This window comes from Gamsiella multidivaricata (genome assembly GCF_025024155.1).
Source record: "Gamsiella multidivaricata strain RSA 2152 chromosome Unknown BC939scaffold_45, whole genome shotgun sequence".
Lineage (NCBI taxonomy): Eukaryota > Fungi > Mortierellomycota > Mortierellomycetes > Mortierellales > Mortierellaceae > Gamsiella > Gamsiella multidivaricata.
The window spans coordinates 208,209-229,084 of NW_026251753.1; the positions used below are offsets into that span (position 1 = coordinate 208,209).

At 48.3% G+C, this 20,876-nt stretch overlaps 7 protein-coding genes across 7 annotated transcripts; 4 read left to right on the forward strand and 3 right to left on the reverse strand.

Moving 5' to 3' along the window:
• Nucleotides 1-57: 57 nt before the first annotated feature.
• BC939DRAFT_208597 (uncharacterized protein) lies at nt 58-2,098 on the reverse strand. Its single transcript, XM_051550678.1, has 4 exons — nt 1,821-2,098; nt 961-1,107; nt 709-831; nt 58-591 (listed from the first exon to the last, which is right to left on the reverse strand). Exons 1-4 carry the CDS (start codon nt 1,887-1,889, stop codon nt 211-213), a joined length of 720 nt encoding a protein of 239 aa, XP_051410819.1. The 5' UTR covers nt 1,890-2,098; the 3' UTR covers nt 58-210.
• Nucleotides 2,099-4,581: 2,483 nt separating this feature from the next.
• On the reverse strand, nt 4,582-6,275 carry BC939DRAFT_208364 (beta-succinyl CoA synthetase). The gene is made up of 3 exons (XM_051550677.1): nt 6,022-6,275; nt 5,495-5,925; nt 4,582-5,390 (listed from the first exon to the last, which is right to left on the reverse strand). Exons 1-3 carry the CDS (start codon nt 6,108-6,110, stop codon nt 4,801-4,803), a joined length of 1,110 nt encoding a protein of 369 aa, XP_051410820.1. The 5' UTR covers nt 6,111-6,275; the 3' UTR covers nt 4,582-4,800.
• Nucleotides 6,276-8,012: 1,737 nt separating this feature from the next.
• On the forward strand, nt 8,013-8,941 carry BC939DRAFT_455861 (UcrQ family protein). Its single transcript, XM_051556250.1, has 3 exons — nt 8,013-8,117; nt 8,270-8,482; nt 8,762-8,941. The coding sequence occupies exons 1-3, from the start codon at nt 8,108-8,110 to the stop codon at nt 8,812-8,814; spliced, it is 276 nt and encodes a 91-aa protein (XP_051410821.1). The 5' UTR covers nt 8,013-8,107; the 3' UTR covers nt 8,815-8,941.
• A 50-nt stretch (nt 8,942-8,991) lies between these two features.
• Nucleotides 8,992-10,864, reverse strand: BC939DRAFT_455865 (methyltransferase TRM13-domain-containing protein). The gene has a single exon (XM_051556251.1). It carries the CDS (start codon nt 10,850-10,852, stop codon nt 9,044-9,046), a length of 1,809 nt encoding a protein of 602 aa, XP_051410822.1. The 5' UTR covers nt 10,853-10,864; the 3' UTR covers nt 8,992-9,043.
• A 1,562-nt stretch (nt 10,865-12,426) lies between these two features.
• Nucleotides 12,427-12,989, forward strand: BC939DRAFT_478372 (uncharacterized protein; the record flags this gene model as incomplete). The annotated part of the gene is made up of 2 exons (XM_051558759.1): nt 12,427-12,568; nt 12,667-12,989. 2 exons carry the CDS (start codon nt 12,427-12,429, stop codon nt 12,987-12,989), a joined length of 465 nt encoding a protein of 154 aa, XP_051410823.1.
• Nucleotides 12,990-13,096: 107 nt separating this feature from the next.
• BC939DRAFT_455869 (uncharacterized protein) lies at nt 13,097-14,869 on the forward strand. Its single transcript, XM_051556252.1, has 8 exons — nt 13,097-13,230; nt 13,334-13,384; nt 13,465-13,591; nt 13,719-13,979; nt 14,065-14,144; nt 14,233-14,333; nt 14,413-14,476; nt 14,576-14,869. Exons 1-8 carry the CDS (start codon nt 13,146-13,148, stop codon nt 14,725-14,727), a joined length of 921 nt encoding a protein of 306 aa, XP_051410824.1. The 5' UTR covers nt 13,097-13,145; the 3' UTR covers nt 14,728-14,869.
• A 1,059-nt stretch (nt 14,870-15,928) lies between these two features.
• Nucleotides 15,929-20,646, forward strand: BC939DRAFT_398656 (P-loop containing nucleoside triphosphate hydrolase protein; the record flags this gene model as incomplete). The annotated part of the gene is made up of 7 exons (XM_051552434.1): nt 15,929-16,674; nt 16,773-16,988; nt 17,108-18,571; nt 18,678-18,983; nt 19,066-19,465; nt 19,558-19,999; nt 20,093-20,646. 7 exons carry the CDS (start codon nt 15,929-15,931, stop codon nt 20,644-20,646), a joined length of 4,128 nt encoding a protein of 1,375 aa, XP_051410825.1.
• Nucleotides 20,647-20,876: the final 230 nt, after the last annotated feature.

Below are 20,876 nucleotides of genomic sequence, written 5' to 3' on the forward strand. Positions count from 1 at the left end.
GAATGAGGCGGACAAAAATATAGGGTAGGATATATGGCGCTGTAAATAACACGAGCGAAAATAAGAAGAAGAAAAAAAAAAAAGAAAAATAGAGAGAGAAAAAAAAAATCGCTTCCAGAAAGCAAAGAGGACACTCTCCTACCGATTTCTTTTTCTACTTCTTCTTTCTTCTTCCTCTTCTTCTTGTTGTTGTTGCTTTTGTTGTGACCTTTAAATGAGCTGAAGATAATTGCTAGGTGCGATACCGACAATGCCGTCCTGCTTACGTGCCTGCCACCACTTGCCCTTGTTGTCGACAATGTCCAGGACCTCACCCTTCACAAAGCTGAGTTCATTGTTGTCCTCGGGGTTGGCATCGTACGAGTACAGGGCGCGAGCCTTGTAGGCGTACTCCTGCGACGGTACCACCACAACCGAGCTCAAGTTGTCCTGAGCCTGTTGGTTGGGCGAAATAGCACCGTGGTGCGCAACTCCATTCGATACAGCCGCATTGTTGCCGGCAACGCCAGGCGTGCGTGGGATGGTGAATCCGTTGATCGTGCGCTTCGCAAGAGAGTCCTCCTCCGCACCGAAATAGATCACCCAGAAGATCTGTTTAACAGAATAGAAAGAGTGTTAGATATCGGCTTCTGGCAGCAATTCGTGCATAGCTCAACTTTTTTTTTTTTTTTTTTTTTTGTCTTCCTTCAGCGTTATGAAAAGACATACCAAGACAAGGGACTGGAAGATGAAACCAGATCCTACAGCGCTGTACTTGTTGGATCTGATGTTGATGGTTGATTCGATGCAGATAAAAAGGAGGGACAAGGATCCGGCAATGAACGTCAAGATCTAGCGTAATCCAATGAGGGTGATAATTTTAGGTCAGACGCATTGGCATGTACAGATAAACAGAACAGAAACAAACAATCTTAAAGACAAGAAAAGAAAAGAAAAAAAAGTCTCCCAGGATGTACTTACCACGAGGCGGTAGTTATGGACAGCCTCTGTTGCGACGGCCAAGGTGGCTCCGAGCAGGATGAAGAGATTGTAGAAGGTTTCCACCCAAACCAAGTGGATGGTGGATCCGATCGTGCACGCGGCAACAAACGTGATGAGCCAGCCAATCTATTCATACAACAAGCATGCCAAGGTCACAACAGAGTGGTAGGTTAGTTTTCGTGTTGAAAGGTGGGTTGAGTTTTCTTGGAGGTCGGCAAGGGCAGTATTCCTGAGGTAAACATTTTTTTTTTTTCCATCAGATGACTGCCCCAGTCCATCCCAGCAGCCGATAGTTCCACTCCAGTGGTCCGATTTGACTGTTTTTATGGTCTCAGGGGGAGGAGCATGGTGTCGACGCTCGGACAGCATTGCTGACAGTTGTATCCCTTCCTGATCTACAGGTCCAACTGGTGGAATGCTGGACAGCCCTTTGCCTGCGTTTCCTCAATTCCATAATCTTGATCCTTTAGATGTCGGGCTCAGCGTGGTGGAAAAGACTGTCTTGTTGCGGCTTTCATCTTTGTTGGTATAAACAGCAGGCGTCGCATAGGTAAAATGAAATATATACCGAGATTTGCTGTTGCTATCCAGTTCCCCAGGTCTTCATGCCATGTTTGGTTGATTTGTTTGATTGATGGTGCTCGTCTTTTATGCATCGGTGCATTGAGAGCGGTGTGAAGGCAACGTGTCATACGACCATACGGCCTGTTCGCATAACGTGCTTGAAACTGTTGAGTTGTCCGCTGCCAGAAAAAAAAAATCCTTGCCTCTGTACCACCATGCGTGCTACCGTGTCCGTTGTATGCCAATGCTGAAAATGACCTGGGAAAAACACTTACTACAAAGAGAATCAGCGAGCACAGGAAAAAGGGCTGCGCCAGAACTAGGCCGAAATCGATATATGCCATGGCGGACGTTAAAGTAAGTCAAAGGAATGGACCGCTGGTTCCTGGTCTAAGAGTGTCAATGGAGTAGGTTCGGTGGATTTTCTGTACTAAGGAAGAGTTATTTTTTGTAAAGAGGAAAGAGAGAGAGATGGATGGATGGATTGCTTGGTGTTAGAAGAAATTAAAATAAAAAGTGCCATGCCACTTTGGTTCAAACAAAGGAGGGCCATTCCGAGCGCCCGCCACCTATCTCTATTCTCTCGCATATTCCCCTCCCCCCTCTTTTGTCTATTGTGCCTGATGCTGTTGTCATGGGAGAGTTGGCCACTAAAACAATGCAGGACAGGATAAAAATACAGATACGCTTTTGCTGGATTATATCCCTCCCGTAGCAGCCCTCCGGTCATAGTCATATGCCATAGTGAAAATTCAGATGGCTGTCCGCAGTGCAATGGAAAGTCAAGAAGCTTTGGTTACAAAGCCGCAGAGTAGTTCGCCAAGAAATACACAGCCCGAGGAGACAACAACATCCGCCGTTGTGTATGCGCAAGATATCGAATAGGGTAGCGTAAAGCGTCGGAGGTGCAGCTGTGATGGCAATGTCACTCGTCTCTCATCAAAGGTCATGAGCATACAAAGGGAAGATGGAAGAGAGATAAAGAAGGAAGGGAAGAGAGCTGGAGAGGGCAAAAACTTCTACGGAGAAAGGTTGGAGTTCAAGGAGGGCGGTGGGTGTGCGTGATAGAAGATCGATTATGTGTCAATTGCCAAGGTATTCCATGGGCTGGAATGATAGCAAGAGACAAGACAGTAGAAACATCGGTGCTCCTGGGAGAGGGGGTTGGGGAGGAGGTGTGCTGACTGGCTACTGATGGCTGGCGGAGTGTGGGACAGATTTTCAGGTACAAGTTTCGAAGGGAGGAGTGTGCTGCCAGTTGGATTGGATTGGATTGGATTGGATTGGATTGGATTGGATTGGATCGGAGTAGATTGGATCGAGGGTAGATGTCGATGAGGGCTCGTTACCTGATGAGCGTCGAGCGATTGGGAGTGTTCCTGAAGGGGATTGTCGATCGCCGAAGAGGAGGAGGAGAGTGGGGACAGGGTGGTGTTGTTTGTAAGACCAAGAAGAGAAGAAAGAGAACCCTGACAAGGCAAGGCTTCGTCTTTCAGGCCGTCGTTCCTGTATAGGTCTACTGTGAGTTGTGGGCCGGAGTCAGTGAGTCGGTGCTCAATCCTTCCAAGGCTGAATAGACTGAGAGCACACAACTTAATTTCCCTTTGCAATTTATGCCCTCAAGATCAAACAACATCTCCTGTTTCTGCTTAGTGCCTACTCATGCCCTGTTCCTGGAAGGAAGTGGGTAAGCACCACAGTACACAGACACTCTTAAACACATACACGGGCCTTATCAACTAAGCAGCATTGGACCGTTTAATGGGCCGCACTCCGTATCTCTTTATTTCTCTTGCCCTGAAGCCCTTTGTAGATCCCAGTCCCCATGTTCCAGTCCGACGCCATGAGCTTTTCTTCTTCTATACGCCATTGCTCCGTAATTCAACTAACACAGATGTCTCCGGTGTGTTTTTGCGTGTTTTCTTTGGAGCACCTTCACGTCTACTGCGGTTCTCATCTGCACCAGGCCATTACGACGGAAGTCCTCTGTTCCTCACGCGCCAACGCTATCTTGCTTTATCAAATTTGTTCCTATAGCGTTTTATGAACTCCAGCTACAGCTCAGTCGGTTGATAAAATAACGAGCCCTTCCCTTTAAGGAGCTCCTCAGGCAATCGTTAAAATTGTCCTATGCTTGAACCTCTTACAGAAAGTTTGTTGAATTTACACTTTTGTCACCACGTCGATCACCGCGCTGGCCTCGTCCATGATCAAAATCCTATAGAGTGCGTATCTGTTCGACCAAAAAGCTCCCTCCACCTAGGCGCGATCTCAATCAAGAGTCCACCCACAAGAGAGCAAACGTGGCCCTCATCTTCAAGTATTCCTCACAGTTCCAAATCCTCATGCTCGTAGAATGAATCCATGTTATCGCGGACATCTCCAGCAAACAATAAGGACTGATCGGCACGGATCATAGGGTCCAATCGTCGAGATACCAATGCCGTCAGTCTCAATCGAACCGAACCACCTTCTTCATCTCCATGCACACTCTTGAGCTTCTATGCTGCTAGCGTCGATTAAAGTGATGGACTGCATCCTTCCATACTATTAACTGATAGCGGCCTCAATACTTTGAAATAGCGAGTGTCCCAAGTCCATGCTTTCACGATATCAGGTCGAGTAGTTCTTAAACATGACTCATCCTTGTGGCCAGTTCTGTTGAATCGCTGTGCTCATGCTTGTCTTTGCTTTAAGAGCAGCTATCCTTGATAATCAGGGGCTGCCTTCGGGTACTTTTTCGCAGCACTTCAGCACTCGCTCCATGCTCACTAAACGATTTTGCAATGAAACTCACCAGGTACGTGATTGTGAAGATGACCATAAGTACACACACTCAGTGTTAGCCTGCCTTCCCGGATCCCCGCTCATCGTGCTTCCAAACGCTCAATAGACTGGTCTTAAGGACGATAATAGATCACCCCCCTCCCAATCACCTATTGGACCTGGACAACCTGGTCTAGTAGGAATGATATATCAGTGAGGCCTGATGAGAGTAAGCGAGCTCTGTCGCCACAGTTAGCATCTGAAAGTGTGTTCTCGCACACTGCAGTGTACTATGTAGGTGTGCCCTGAAGACTACGATTCCCCGCGTTTTGATGCAAGGTCTGCAGAAACGCTGTCCTACTACCTCATTCTCGACGAGTAGACTTCAATCACAACACAGGGTTCGTCAAGTGGATGGGACGGCTATGCTTAACGTGCTATTTTAACAATGGTAGTGAAGAATCTTTATGTGGTTGTATTATAGCGCATTTAAATAGGCAACTCGAAGCTGACGTTGATCTTGGCCTCGCGAGCCATGTTGACCATCTTGCTCAGCTTGACAGACTTGCTGGCGGCATCATCCAAGTCGTCCGAGGTGATGATGCGAAGACCAGACTCGGCAATCAACTTCTTGGCCTCATCGACCTCAGTGCCCTGGAGACGGACAACAAGGGGGATCTGAAGCTGGAGAGTCGAGGCAGCGGCAATGATACCCTGAGCAATGACGCGGCACGACATGATACCTCCGAAAATGTTAGTGAAAATGGTGGTAACACGGGGGTCAGACGAGATGATCTTGAAGGCCTCAGTGACCTGCTCAGCAGTGGCTCCACCACCGACGTCCAAGAAGTTGGCGGGCTCGCCACCGTGCAACTTGATGATATCCATGGTCGACATGGCAAGACCGGCACCGTTGACAAGGCATCCAATGGATCCATCCAATCCGATGTAGTTCAAGTTGTACTTGGCAGCAGCGACCTCACGAGGATCCTCCTGGGTGACATCGCGAAGGCTATGAACGTCCTTCTGACGGAACTCGGCATTGTCATCAAAGTTGATCTTGGCATCCATGCAGATAACTAGCAGATATGATGTTGTTAATATAACAGTCAGTTTACCGAACTCTTATAAAAAATAGTATAATTCATAGAGGCGCGAGACAATGAAACGGAAAAAAATTTACCTTCGTGGTCAGCCGACTCAGCCATAGGGTTGATCTCGACCATGGTGGCATCCTTCTGCATGAAGAGATCGTACAAATTGATCATGGTGTCGGTGGCCTGGTCGACGCACTTGGGGGTGAATCCCATGCGCTCAGCGAGGTCACGGACGGCAGCACGGTCGACGCCCTTGTTGATGTCAATGGGCAATTGGAGAATGGCCTCGGGGTTCTCGGCAGCGACGGACTCGATATCGACACCTCCCTGAGAAGAGGCGACCATGACGGGGCCCTGGGACTTGCGGTCCATCAGGACAGCAAAGTAGTACTCACGACGGACGTACTTGCGCTCGCAAATGTAGACAGCATTGCAGATCTTGCCTGCAGCGCCGGTCTGCTTGGTGACCAGCTTGTGTCCGAGCATCTGATCAGCGAACATCTTTGCCTCGGTGGGACTATCGAGTGATTACGAGAAGCATGTAAAGATTAACAACTTGCAGCTCGCGATCTCCCATTAAAAGTGCCTTTGTCGCCAGTTGATAAAGACTTACGAGAAGATAGTGCGGACACCTCCCTTGAGACCAGAGTCGAAGGTACCCTTGCCACGACCGCCGGCCAAAACCTGGGCCTTGATGACCATGTCCTCAGTTCCTATTCAGTTGTGATCGACATTGGCCAAAACGCGGGTTAGAACTGAGGTCCATGTGCGCCCTAAAAAGTTATCAGATCCGTTGAGGTCTGACCCTGAGTGGTATATCCACCAGCCATATCCTGTTTGTCTGGGTTGAGACAATCCTGCTTGATCTAAATGGTACTTCATCGACACTATGCGGCATTCTCCTCTTCAGGAATAGCGGGGTTGTCTCAGGCGTCATAGTCCATTCTGGGCGAATCAATTGACATCCGATCTCAAATTCGCTTATCGGAAACATGTGTATGCAGACCCATACAGCGGGATCGAGAGAGAGAGAGAGAGCCATGTTGGCATCGTTGGACGTAAAAGATGATGATAAATGGGCTTACCAAGGCTCTGGGCGACCTTGTAGGCCTCAGCGCCGGACTTGGCGACACCGCCGCGAGGGGTCTTAATACCCTGCTTCTGGAGAAGATCCATGGACATGTATTCATGGATCGAAAGGAAGCGCTTTTGCTGCTGGGCAGCAGGGTTCATGCGGGGCTAGATAGAAGCAAAGACCCAAGATTAGATCACATCGTTAGTGATATTACGAGCATTGGCGTTTCCCCCCGCAAACCGGATATGGTTAAAGATGGGGTAACGAGGATGAACAAGGATCAGGCTGACTGATTGCAAAAAAGCGATTGATGATCATCAACACAATAAACAAGCGTATCCTGGATCTTATCCTGCTCTCTCTTCTTGTGTGGTGTCGTCCACTACATAAAAACATAGTGTTCATAGGCGTTTGGCTGGTTCCGGCGGTATATCGTTCCTTTTGTCCAATGTCAAAGGAGGATGGCGATGCTGTTTTTAAGGATCGGCGGAAAGACTCAACGCGCGTTGATCCGGGCGAAGGAAGGCTGTCGCTCGGTGTTGGCAGATTTAGGAGGAAGTGTGTTGTGTGATCCGGGCCATCCAACTGCTGCCGGGTTCGCCCTTTGTGCTGCCCCCAAAATATTCTCAGGCACCTTCTCCCCCAAGAAAAACATAACGGTGTTCAAACAACAACGCGAAAAGAAAAAACGAGGATAGCAGGGACGAGGGGCGCGTGCATGTGTGGTAGGGTTGTTTTGCATTAGTCCATACCATGGCCTTGGCAAGGGCCGAGGCGGATCGGATGGTGCGGAACATGTTTTGATGTAGAGTGTAAGAGAGTGGAGAGGGATGGACGGGAAAGGAGTTTCGCACTGTCGTGAAAAATAAATAACACGGACGACGACACAGCTGAGAAGCAAGCCTGCACTGCTCTGACTTTACGTACAAAAGCCCTCTGGAAAAATAAAATATTCAATTGTATGCTATCGCCATGCAAGCTCGGAACAGAATACCCGTCGCAGCAAAAGTAATTGCGCATTCTAGCCGCCGGTTATCCGGGTGAAGATAGTACTCATTGGCAGAGTGGCACATGGGTGCTACATGTATAGCAGCAGGAGCAATGATGACATACAGTCTGGTCGCTCGAAATTGAATGCAACGGAAGGACAGTAAGAAAGATGTATTATGTCCTTTGTTTAACATGCAAACCCACCATGAAACCAGTATTTTTATATTCCATTGCCACCATGGAGTTGTCCTACACCCTTTTGATGAGAGTATACAGAAGTAAGAGCGTACAATTGCTCTTCTCCGGCAACGGTGCTTGAAGCGCGAATTGTTTAGTTCAGTTCTTTTTCTCCGTACGTGCTTTCGATCCATTGCAGTAATCAGCAACATGTCGGCTCTCTTATTCTTCGCACCAATATGGACACAAAAGCGGTGCGACCTGATGGGCCGTACTTTCTTGTGCCTGAATTATTTCGTTTACACAGGGTCGGCTTCAGTTGAGAAAAATAAACAAACGGCATCGACAATACTTGCGCTAACCCTCATTGCTCCGTTGACACTCCATTGCTCCGTTGACACTCCATCCCCCTCACGCACTTCAACCCTTTTAACAACTTTTATTTCTCATATCAACAATGGCTGGCGGTATGGACTCGAGGCTTGAACTGAACTGCACCTATAGACTCTTTTTCGCTTTTAGTCATACTCCGGATACTTTTCTGGCACTTCTGAATGGTATATGTGCACTACAGCTCAAAATTGTCCTAACCAAGTTACTGTTCTATGTATTCCTCTAGGTAAATGGATGGGCTGGTGGGGACACTTGGGCGGCCTCAAGCAGCGCGGTATCGTCACCTACAGTTTGTCGCCTTATGAGCAGCGCGCCTTTTCTGGTGCGCTTCACCAGGCGGTCTTCAACACCTTCCGCCGCGTCTCCGCTCAGGTCTTCTATATCGGTACTCCCTTCGGTTTGGGCTATGCTACCTACGTCTGGGCCAAGGCGAACCACGGTACGTTTTATCAAGGACTCGTTATGTCAGGTGGAATGTCAGACTTTGTACTCGGTTACGGATACCACTTTGGATCGTCAAAGCAGGAAAGAGTCGTTCATTTTGGCGACATCAACGACGCACAATGATACGAAGAACACATTCCGATATGTATCGCGGATCTATGATAGCAGTTTCAATCGAGCACGTTTCCAACGACAACATTACTCGGATCAAGGCAAATTGCTGGGAACCATATGAATGTGGAGACTAACCCTGCGCTTTTTATTGGATCAATAGAGTTCCGCCTGAGCAAGGCGGGCCATGCCTACTATGGTCCTGGCGAGCATTAAGACGTTCACGAATTATTGCAGTAATACATACACCCATATAGAGGAAAGGCCTAGAAGACCTAGAGGACCTATAGAGGATTTTTTTGTATTGTCATTAAACAAACCTAGCGGACAAGTTTTGCAGCAACTTATCAACTTTGTATTTCTTGGTTCACATTCTGATGCATCCAAGGCTGCCGGAAGGGGAATATATATTAAAAAGTACTTAGCATTATATAGAGGGATTTAATTACATAGTACCGACAATTGCCCCGCTTTCAACGCTTTCAGCTGTGTACTCGATCGCCCTGGCCTCCTTGAACCCGCATTCGTGGATCAAATACATGCATCGAGCCATATCCAATAACTTTTTGCATCGCTTTCCCAGAACTCGCCTTTGGTCCCTCGTCATAACGTCTTCACCGTTGCCGTTCGCGCCTGATGTTGTTGGTGAGTCTTTTCCTGGCCTAGCAACCAAAGAGCTTTCCTCTTGCTTTCCCAACGTTGCCCATCCTGTCAACTTAATAATCCAAGGGATCCATGAGTCTAATTGCTCTTCAGAAACTTGCCATTCCTGCTGTTCCTGCTCTCTCTGGCTATTATTTTGTATTGAGCCCCCAAGGTCGTGTCCATGTTCACTCTCTACCCTCTTCCGTTTCTTAATCCCCGCCGCACTCAACAGTTCCAACAAATAGGGCTTTGCCACAACCAATGATGGCTCACATATCCCATGACAACATGTCGCGAAGCAAATCGAATACGAATCCTGCTGAGACGACTCTTTCGGCCCTTGCTGCTTCTGTTCTCGCATCCATGCAAGAGCGAGATCTGTTGCTGGTCCACAAAAGTGTTTTGATATGCAGATGTAATGGGTGGGAATCGCCGTCGATGCCTCTTGTGGATCCACTTCTCCACCACTTTCTGTCCATTCTGGTCGAGCAATCCCAGGTTCCGTTTCGTGGATGAACTGCAAGTTCTGAAGCGTAAGGTCTCGGACGTCCTTGATGATACGCAAAAGTCGGGGCTTGACTGGACGGGCCTGTGTCCGAATCATGTAATCGACCTGATTACGGGAGCGGAATCTTTGACGGTCCAGGAGCACAAAATTGAATGGCTCGATCGAGGTCTCCGCGGAGATAACTGCTGTAGATGTGCATGTCGACTGGGGATCGATTCTGGTTGATGGCGTGGACGATGTAGACGGTATGACGGCACGCTTGCAAACCTCGCTCTCCAAAACCAGCTGAACATGTCTCGACAGACCTCCTGTTCCGGCGCCAAACTCCACAAATACTGGTCGCCTAATGTGGTTCATCGGTTCTGCTGCTACCTCGGCAATTTTGTTGCTGCTGTCGATGTTGCAATGCTGGGGCTCTAAGACAGGCTTCAAGAGACCCATTGAGGCCATCGCTTGGATCAATTGCGATTCTTGTGCCAAATGCCTCTTCTTCTTTACTCCTGCATCCGCGAAAAGACCTTCGTACGATTCATGACATGGAAACTCGTGCTCAACCGCAACCTCCCTTATCTCGTTCGCCTCACGGTCACCTCGCCCCGCCTTCCATTCGTCCGGCCCGTCCCATTGGTCCAGGACTTGCTTGATCCAAGCAGACGGCTCATTAGAAAACACTCTTTCAAGTGCTGCAAGAAGCGCCTCTGGGATGTCACTCGGATTCACAGGCTGCTCTTTCGCTAGCTGCCTGAGTTCCTCTGGATCCTGGTAGATGCCCGCTGCCTTTTCCTTTTCGATCTGATTCAGTGCTGCCTGCGCCAAATGAGCCTCCTTTCGATGGTGTCCGCACAGGATATTCTTGGCTTCGTATTCTGGCTGTAGGAGTTCGGTCCGCAAACTGAGAAAGCGGCTCGATTGCTGTTGGCGGTCTTCCTCTGTCAAGTTCTGTACGCCTGTGCCTGAAACCGCCTGGAAGCACTGCTCTTCCAATGCCTTGATTTGTTCCAGAAGAGATGCCGTGAGCTTTGCAGGCAGCTTGCAGTGGCGGAAACGCTGCTGCTTGCTACCCCAGACTGAATGCTGGCAGATGATCGGATGAAGCTGCATGTGAAGTAGAAGGGATCAGCGATCCGTGATCAGTCTCTCCAAACCTGGTGCCAGAGCAAATTGGGACCGTTATTTCGACAAGGTTTCACCCAAAGTTCAACACCCTGCATTTGCTCAGAGTACACAAACATATACGTACAAATTGACACAAATCGGCTTCTAATACTGATGTTGTCTACTGGGCGTATAAGGATGTGTTCATGAATGCGCTGAACGCGTTAGTGCCCCTCTGCAGAAGCAAAAGGCTAGGGGTCTTAAAAGACACAGTAGACACATATACAGTTTGCGGAGCAAACTTCATTACAGGGTCTGAACTATGGAAATATCTTTACCGAGGTTCCCCGCAACTTTGATATATGTAAGGTTACTCAGCATCCTCGGTAACATTCATTTGGCGTCTGGAGGGGCTAGAGTTCTTGGTAACAGAGAATACAATGGCCTTTACCCGATTGATGACTGAGTCGGAATCGGAAAGGTAGGGAAGGACGACGACATCTTGCGGTCATTTCATTGGGAGGATGAGCGTATGCAGTCGAGAATAGTGGTCCCCGCATTTCTCGTAGTATTCAATACTATATCTTATAATCCTTTCTACGGACCATTTGAAAATTCAAGGCTTCATCACCCTATTTGTGCAGATAGTTTCTACAATGCCAAGCCAATTTGTGTGACATTCGTTCCAGGGACCAACAGCTTAGATTGTCTTTTTTTGTGCGACAAGAGTAAGTTGGTAGTTGGTCTTATTCAGGCAAGTTCCCCGGATACGCACTGCAATTCCCCGCATTTTCCTTCATAATATAGTTTGACAATCTATTCTAGAACGAATAGCGAGGATGAGGATTCGTCCTATCGTAGATGTATTACAGCCAACGACAAGCAACCGCAGGATGGAGCAGAGATACCACAGGCGACCATGATCCGGCTAGTATCTCAAAAAGGAAGTGGTGCGAATGCATAATGCGGCGAAGTATGTGCTGAAGATCGCGGGCTAGCTCGAAGGGAGGGGGTTGTTGTTGTTGTTGTTGTTGTTGTTGTTGTTGTTGTTGTTATTGTTTGATAGTCGTTTATCGAGCACAAGTGCACAGCGCGGTAAGGTATAACTGCCCGTGTTTTCCGTCGACAGGGCTGCACTGAGCACTACAAGTGTCCTTGGTATCTTTCTTTTTTTTCTATCTGGACCTACGAAAAATCCTCACGATCAACGGTTAAGATTAGCAGATTTAAATACATATAGTCTACTAATAGTTGTAAGTCTTGTCGATTTGACATAAAAACGCGACCCCGATACCGATCGACCTCCTCCACACTCCAATCTCTGCGCTATACAATACCCTACATCCAAAAAAGACAAGAGCACTACTCATTCTTCTTTGAGCTTTTCAATCCTTTACTTTCTGCACTTCCTGCCACCCACACTTCAACCATAGTTGAATTGCCACCCACCATATTAATATCTCATCCGATTTCCTCTCACCACCAACATGCAGCACGAAAGCGTATCCCAGGCCGCGGACCTATCGAGCATCAAGGTCGTCTCTAGACAGTCGTCTGTCCGATCGATCAAACAAACCAGAATGTCCATTCTCGACAACGTCGTCTTCTGCTCTCTCCTTTGTGTGATCGGAGGCCTGTCCACGGCCTCTCAGGGGGCAATCAACTCCAGGTTGGGACAGTACACCGGCCAGGGATTGTCATCGACGATCGTCTTCTGCATCGGTATGTTGTCCTGAATGTATTTGTGTGAAGGTAAAGAAAGACCCTTGAACACTGAAGTCTCAAAACATGGTTGCTGATGTTTACCATATATCTTACAGGCGCCGTGGCCTCTTGCATCTACTTCTTAATCGAGGTCAGAGGTCGTCCTCCAGCTAATCTGGCCCTGATGATCTCCAAGGCTCCCTGGTGGTCCTGGACTGGAGGTGTCCTTGGCGCGATTTTCATCATCGTCACCATCCTCGCCATCCCTAAGCTCGGCGCCGGAACCACGACGGCAATTATTATTTGCGCCAAGTTGATATTCTCGTGCCTCATTGATAACTTTGGATTCTTTGGAATCCCTAAAAGAAAGTACACGATCTGGCGCGGTCTGGCGACTATTGGGCTTATTGGGTGCGTAGCCGTCATCTCCGTGTTCTAGAGCCTATATAGTAATTGGCGGTGCTGTTGCATACTGGTGAAAAATAAAAGCCTTTTTGTATATTTGGTGTACGTGGACTGTTATTTCGCATCGACAAAATGTTTCGCCTGCTCTTTTTGTTTCCCTTCCCATCTTACGATTTCGATACCAATTGACATGGTCAGCCCAGCTTACAGCGCCCGATGGTACAAGAGCAAAGATTGGCATTTTGACAAGGACGGGGACTTTGTCGACAAGAATGGTCAGTCGAGCATTAGATGCATTCGCTGAATTTTCAAGGACTTGCTTGTATCTATGAGCACCGCTAACAGTTTGTCGACACAACTGTCGTTTATGATAGCCAGGCCAATTGTTTGATTTTGAGTCGCAGGGCGAGCACTATGAATACGTTCAAAGTAAGCGGAAGAAAAATATGCGCTGTTTCTGTTGTGCAAATGAAGACAAGCGATTGACAATTGCCCTGTTTCTTCTGTAGCTCAGATCAAGAAACATATCTATGAAGAACTTCAGCATCGTTTTGATTTTGTTCGACAACCGCTTCCTATTAGCAAGTTTGAAGGAGTCTCTAGAGACGATTCACAATGTCCGCAAATCTTTGTGACGTAAGGAACGCCTCTACTTCGCTCGTGGGAAATCGTGTGTTGCGGTTGCGTTGCTTTGCCTTTGGGATGAGAATATGCAACTGAAAAAGAAAGCTTTATTACCTTCTGCGGCAAAAAAACGAAATAGTAAAGACATTCAGTGGAATCCTGATCTTCTTGTTATTGTGCAGGGACTAGGCGAGGTGCCGCCAGGCCAGTGGGCTAGAAAGCTGTTCACGAACGGGGAAAGCGGTCAGTGGGGTTTGGCGACCCAGTTCGCGTATATCCAAAAGGCGTTGCACCGAGGATGGGCAGTTCTTCTTTGCGATCCTAATCACGATGGGAATGGGCCAAAAACCCAGCACTCACGTTCGCGTCATGTTCGGCGGGTGTGGGATGACATTATTAGGTATATATGCTTTTCTCATGGACGGAAATGGTTGCTCCACATCGTATGTAGATTGCTAAGGCTAAGTCTGTATATTGTTCAACAGCCGCTCGAACGCGAGATGCGTAATGTTCGTCGCATTTAGCGCAGGGACAACAGCCACACTGGATCTTTACGAATCATTAGGTATGCGGTATTGCAATTGAACCCAATATATTCCACAAGGATGTGATCAGAAAACTGATACAAGCAATACTGCGCCGGACGACTCTAGGACAAGAGTTCACGAACCGTGTCCAGGCAATTGCATTGCTGGATGGAGAAGACGGGACAGGCAGGACGGTAGGCAAGGACGGCGGTCGCTGGCTGCGAGAGGTAAGGCAAATATCGAAAGACGCAGCGCGGTGCTCAGGACAACGAGGACTTTTTGCTGACAACTACTTCTACCGCCTAGCACTCTTGGTCTTTCATGAATAAGAACATTCCTCTGCAACTAGTCAACCAAGAAACTGTTTCGAGTAAGTTGTCGATAGGAAAGTGAACTGGTGCACTCCAGTTGCCTTGTCAAACTTCATACTAACGGTATTTATTGTGTTCGATATGATGTACCTTGGTAGCGACTGATCACGACAGCGTCCCTGGGATGGCCGTTGGCAAAGTTTTTGAGTTTTTGGTGGAATGCCACTCCTATTTTGAGGCCACGTTGCTGCCGGACGAGTTTGACAGGTACAAGCACTGCTACGTTATCCGCTCCGCGGCCGAATGTTGATCGAGGCTGCTGCCAAACCGTACTAGCGCTCGAACAGCCGACGCCGCACAATTTACTCGAATGTCGCGACGACAAATACTCGCCTTCGATATGCGGGAGAGAAGCTGTCTCCATTTCGGATCAGCCAATGAAATGAAAGAAATAAAAAGTTTGTTTTTGAACATTGGAGTCAGTGGACCTTTGGACACTTGTCCTACCTTGCGGTAGATGTTGCTCCCTTCACGCGCCATTTTAGAGTCTGCGGAAAGCATGTCTTGCTGTTGTTCGGAGAAATGAATGAACAAAGTTTGGGGACTGATGGACAAAGATGTGCCCACGATGCGGCGTGTGAAAACAGCTGCGGGGATGCAGGCTGCGTCAAAGTGCTATCTACTGCGGGCTGTCTGCTGCGATTTTTAAGAGGCTGCTCTTAAATGGAGACCAATGAAGAGCGAGCGCATCTTTTTCTTCTCCTCTCACTACGCCCAATTGCCCTTCCACTGTCGTCCGACGACATATGCACTTTTTTTTTTGGCATTTCACAGGACCAGTTGACACATCGCACCACCACCTTTTTCTTGCCTGCCAATGGCTGCCGATTCCTCACAATGGCCCCCCAAACACCTTGACTTAGCCCTTCACCCCAACCTCATCCCCTTCACTGTCGAGTCCAACGATCCCACAAAGATATGGATCGAATTCCTCATGAACCACGGTGGGTTTCTGACCCTACTGGGAGTCCCCGCCGTTGTCGCCACTATCTCCTTTATCAGACGGATATATTGGCTTGCCCGGAATTGTACGCCCCATAGCTACGGAAGGACCGATCTGATCTACTGGCCGTCGCAGATCTCCATAGCCGCGGCCTGCACAATCCTAGTATCTTTCATTGTTCTCCTGGCAAGCAGTCCCGAGTCCGGTGGGCAGTTTCTCCTGGGCCTTCTCTTCGTGCTTGTTGCATGGGTAGGACAACGACTCTTACCGGTAGCATCGATACAATTACTCGTTCTTCGCTTGTGGTTATTAACGATCGAATAATTACTTCTACGTATATTTCTAGCTTATCGCGATCCCATTAAATGCCCTGGAGCATCGATACGAGACTCGGTCTTCGGATTATCTCTTTGCGTATTACGTGGTTACTCTCTGGACCTCCTTGCTTTCACTATACATCCTTTCGGACAATGTTTCTGAGCAGCCCTCTTCATCATTCTTCAGCTATATGGCTTACTTTACCATTGCGATCTCGATTGCATTCTTTTTTGAAGCGCTTCCTCGACACAACACCAGAGTTCAGAGGCTTGCCCGCGAGAAGGAATACCTGAATGATTGGCAACAGGCAAACCTGTTTTCGCGGCTGTCCTACCACTATTTTCAAAGGATTGTCAGCCTTGGAGCAACCCGGCCCTTGACAGGCGACGATCTGGCTAATACAGCCCCCGCCTACCTTCTGACCAATGTCAACTATGAACGCGTGGCGGCAAGTTGGGAGCGCAACAAGTCCCAGAGTGCCTCCAAGAACAAGCAGCCATCGTTCTTTTGGGCTGTCATAGGTGCGTACAAGCGGAAGATTTCTATCATGTTAATCGTCCGCTTGATAGGATATGGTCTATTATATGTCCCTCCTATGCTCTTCGGCCAACTACTTCGATTTATCGACGATTACTCCAAGGCTGTCAAGGATGGCGTCGAGCCCCCTGATCTCAAGATCGGCTTCTTGATCTCTGCAGCCATGCTGTTCTTCAACATTAGTAGTATCTTCATGCTCTGTCAGGGTTTCCAGAAAATGACTGATCTAGGAATCGGTGCTCGGGCAGCGACCATCGCGCTGATTTACAGAAAGTCGTTAAAGCTTTCTCCACAGGCCAAGCAATCCTGCACGCTAGGAGAGATCACTAACCATATGGCTGTGGACGCTGAGCGGTGGATCGACGCCTCGTTGTTTCTGCCATTGGTGATATCTGTTCCGTAAATACCCCAAAGACTCATCGTTATTCCTGGCATCAAGATACAAGCACCTGTGTTGGATTATTAACACGCATCGTTCCTTGACTCTCCTGCATTAGGTTGGAACTGGTCATCTCAATCTGTCTCCTATATCGTCTACTTGGATGGTCTCTGTTGGCTGGATTGGCAGTTTTCGCCATCCTCATGCCGGTTCAGGGCAAAATGGCTTCGTTTATGAATGGCTTCCAGGAGGATCAGTTGAAATGGATGGACAGCCGCCTTCGTCTCATGACGGAGATCCTGACCAACATTAAGATCGTGAAGCTGTATCACTGGTGAGCATAAAAAAAAAAACATGGGACATGGGATATGTTTGATAAGGCAAGAGTTTCAAGGTGCAAAAGAGGTTTATAATGGACTTCTCATATGACTACGAAATGATTGGTCTCCGTAGGGAGGGGCCATTCCGCAAGAAGCTTGACGCACTCCGAACGAAGGAGTTGTACGCTATCAAGGGCCTGGCCACAGTCCAATCGATCCTGACTATCGTCTTTTCCTCGGTAACGCTACTGATGGCGTTGTTCACATTCTGGGTGTATGCATATATCGGCGGTCCCAACATGACGCCAGGAAAGATAACCTCCGAGGTCATTTTTGTAAGTATCACCCTGTTCGGCATCATGAACAAGCCCCTCGGATTGATGGCGCTAGTTTTCTCAAAGACTATCGCTGTAAAGGTCGCCATGGAACGCCTTAAAAAGTTCCTGCTTATGGAGGAGATCGATACAACTGTCGTCCGCCGCTACTGTCGTCCGAGCCTCTCATCGCATTCTGGCGCTATGGCCGTCGATATCGAGGAAGCGACTTTCTCTTGGGAAAAGAAACTAGACTCAACAGCATCATTCAAGGATGCCTCACAAGGGACCGAGGCTCAGCCCTTGCTTGCTTCCAATAACTCTGAGCCTGATCGTCCTAATTTGTTGAGTATCACTCTTCGCATTCCGGATGGTAGTTTGACCGCTATCGTGGGCAGAATCGGCCAGGGCAAGTCGTCGTTACTGGGTGCGATTATGGGAGAGATGTATAAGCGCAACGGATCAATTACGGTCTATGGAGAGCTAGCCTATGTCCCTCAGCAGGCATGGATCATCAATGCAACTGTACGGGACAACATTCTGTTCGGGAAGCCATTTGACGAAGACAGGTACAATCGAATTATCTTTGCCGCTGGGCTGAAACCTGATCTGGAGATGCTGGCTGCGGGCGACCAAACCGAGATCGGGGAGCGTGGAATCAATCTTTCTGGGGGACAGAAGCAGAGAGTGTCGCTGGCGCGTGCTGCGTATCAGGATGCCGATATCTATCTTTTAGATGACCCGCTGAGTGCAGTTGACGCACATGTGGACCAACATCTGTGGCAGAATCTCATCGGACCAGAGGGGTTGCTCAGGGACAAAACCCGACTTTTAGTCACGCATGGTATTCATCATCTCGAGTACATGGATCAGATTATTGTCCTCAAGGACGGCGCTATCAATGAGGTGGGCGAGTATCAGCAGCTCATGAAGGCTCGCAGCGCATTTTATCAACTGATCAAGGACTTTTCAAAGACTCGGAAGAAAGCAAGACACTCTTCGTCCCATAAGCGTACGTTGCGCGATCTATTACATGGCAGGAAAGATACTGGAGCAGATGGATACGGATCAACTGCCTCAGTGAGGAGCAGTATCAGTCAAGTGGACAGCCAGAGCGACTCTGAAGGCGAAGCGAGCGAGCGCAACACGATTGCGGAGGAGTTTGCTGCCAAGGTCGATAAGAATGATGCCGACAACGATGAATCAGGAGAGCTGATTGCGGATGAAAAAATGGAAGTTGGAAGAGTTGGCTGGAGTGTCATGATGGTCTATGCCAGGGCAGCGTAAGTCGCTTTTGTGGGCATGTTCACTTGGTTCGTTGGTAGTGTGCTGCGGATGAACCGGATCTCACATGCCTTCACTATGTTTGCTGCCTTTTTCGATCCGTAGTTCCATCCGCAACGCGCTCCTTTGTATTGTTCTCTCCGTCCTGGCTCAAGCCTGTCATCTTGGAACCAATTTTTGGCTGCGGTATTGGATCAGCGACACTCAGGCTCGCGATAGTGGAGCGGAAGGTCGACCAGTTTCGTACTACCTAATCGGATACGGCTTGTTTGTGATCCTATTCATGTGTATTGATATTGCTGTCAATTATACGACCCAAGTTATTTGTGGCATCCGAGCCTCTAAGGTCATTTACGATCGCCTTTTGACTAGAGTCCTTCGCCTACCCATGAGTTTCTTTGATGTGACCCCGTACGTCTGCATGTCTCGCTGTTTTCTTTTGCGAGGAAAAACGTAAAACTGACTTTTTTTTTGTGTATGTGTGTGCGAATAGAATGGGTCGCATTGTTAACCGGTTCTCGTCAGATATTTACAACATCGACTTGCAGCTAGCAGAGGAGTGGAACGATCTATTTGTTTTCATATCGATCATCGGAGGCACACTCTTTGTTATTGCCTACTCGACGCCTGTATTCTTGATTGCCGTCCCGCCTCTGATCATGACCTACTTCTGGGTTCAGCACTATTTTATCAAGAGCAGCTCCAGTCTAAAGCGCCTATATTCAGTGTCGAAGTCGCCACTGTACCAGCATTTTAGTGAGACACTGAATGGAGTCTCTTCTATCCGTGTCATGAAGGGCCTGCGTGAGCAGTTTATTCAGCAAAACGAAAGTCGCATTGATATTCTGAGCAATCGTCTGAATGCGTACAACTTTGATAACCGATGGCTACAGGTATATCTATGTTTGCGCGTCTGCTTTCTCAATATATCGTGTCTGCTCCTATTGATCGACCCGGTGATTAACCTTGCACTGCTGTTTATCAGATTCGGCTTGAGTCCCTAGGAGGAATAACTGTCTTCATATCCGCATCCCTTGCAGTGATGAATGCCGCAAGACTTGATCCAAGTCTTGTGGGATTGGCATTGAGCTATGCCTTGAACATGGTCGGCTTCATCAACTACCTCGTTAGGACCGTGAGCGAGGTGCAGAATGCCCTGGTCTCTGTGGAACGCGTGGACGAGTATTCTCAAAAGCCAACCGAGGCACCCATCGAGACAGGTGCTCGTCTCCCTCAGAACTGGCCTGCGGAAGGGCGTGTCGTTTTCAAGAACTACTTTACACGCTATCGTGAGGGCTTGGATTTGGTCATCAAGGATGCATCCTTCATTGTGGAGCCCTCTCAGTCCGTTGGTATTGTGGGTCGAACCGGTGCAGGCAAGTCCTCCCTCACCCTGGCTTTATTTAGGATCGTCGAGGCAGCAGGTAGTTATTGGGCACGAGCAAGCGATCCTTCTTACTCTGAGGAACATCCACTGCATGATGCGATGGCACTATATTCTGAGGATGCTGGACAGGGAGGTTCGATTGAGATTGATGGCATCGACATTTCAACTCTGGGTCTAAAAGATCTGCGCCAACACCTGTCAATCATTCCCCAGGATCCTACACTCTTTGCCGGCACTGTCCGTGATAACTTGGATCCGTTTGAGGAGCACTCTGACAAGGATCTTTGGGAAGCACTCGAGCGTTCGCATCTAAAGGATCATATCTCTTCACTTGCTGGTGGACTATCGTATGAAGTTGCTCAGAATGGCGAGAACTTTTCAGTTGGACAGCGCTCCCTTATCTGCCTTGCGAGGGCACTGTTGCGCAAGACGAAAGTTCTGGTCCTGGACGAAGCAACTGCAGCGGTTGATGTGGAGACGGATGAACTGATCCAGAAGACGATCCGCAAGGAGTTTAAGGACAGAACGGTCCTCACTATCGCCCACCGCATCAAGACAGTCATGGATTCGGACAGGATATTGGTGCTTGACAAGGGCCGCGTTCAAGAATATGAGGCGCCTTCGGAGCTGTTGAAACGTAAAGACTCGTTATTCTATCAGCTGGCTGAACAGGCTGGGGAGATTTGAGGTCGTTGTCAGTAAATTAGCAGTAGTCGTTAAGCACATCATATCATTTAGTAAATAGTTCTTTATTTCCGCGTAATGATCTGGGCCTAAGCATGAACCTGACTCCGTAGTAATATTTTTTATAGCAGCCAAACCAGAGCTCGCCAACAGATGGGTGCTTCGCCCAAAGAGAGTTTGGGGCTCTTGAAGGGAAGAATGTCTCGCAAACATTCTGATTTACACCACAACAA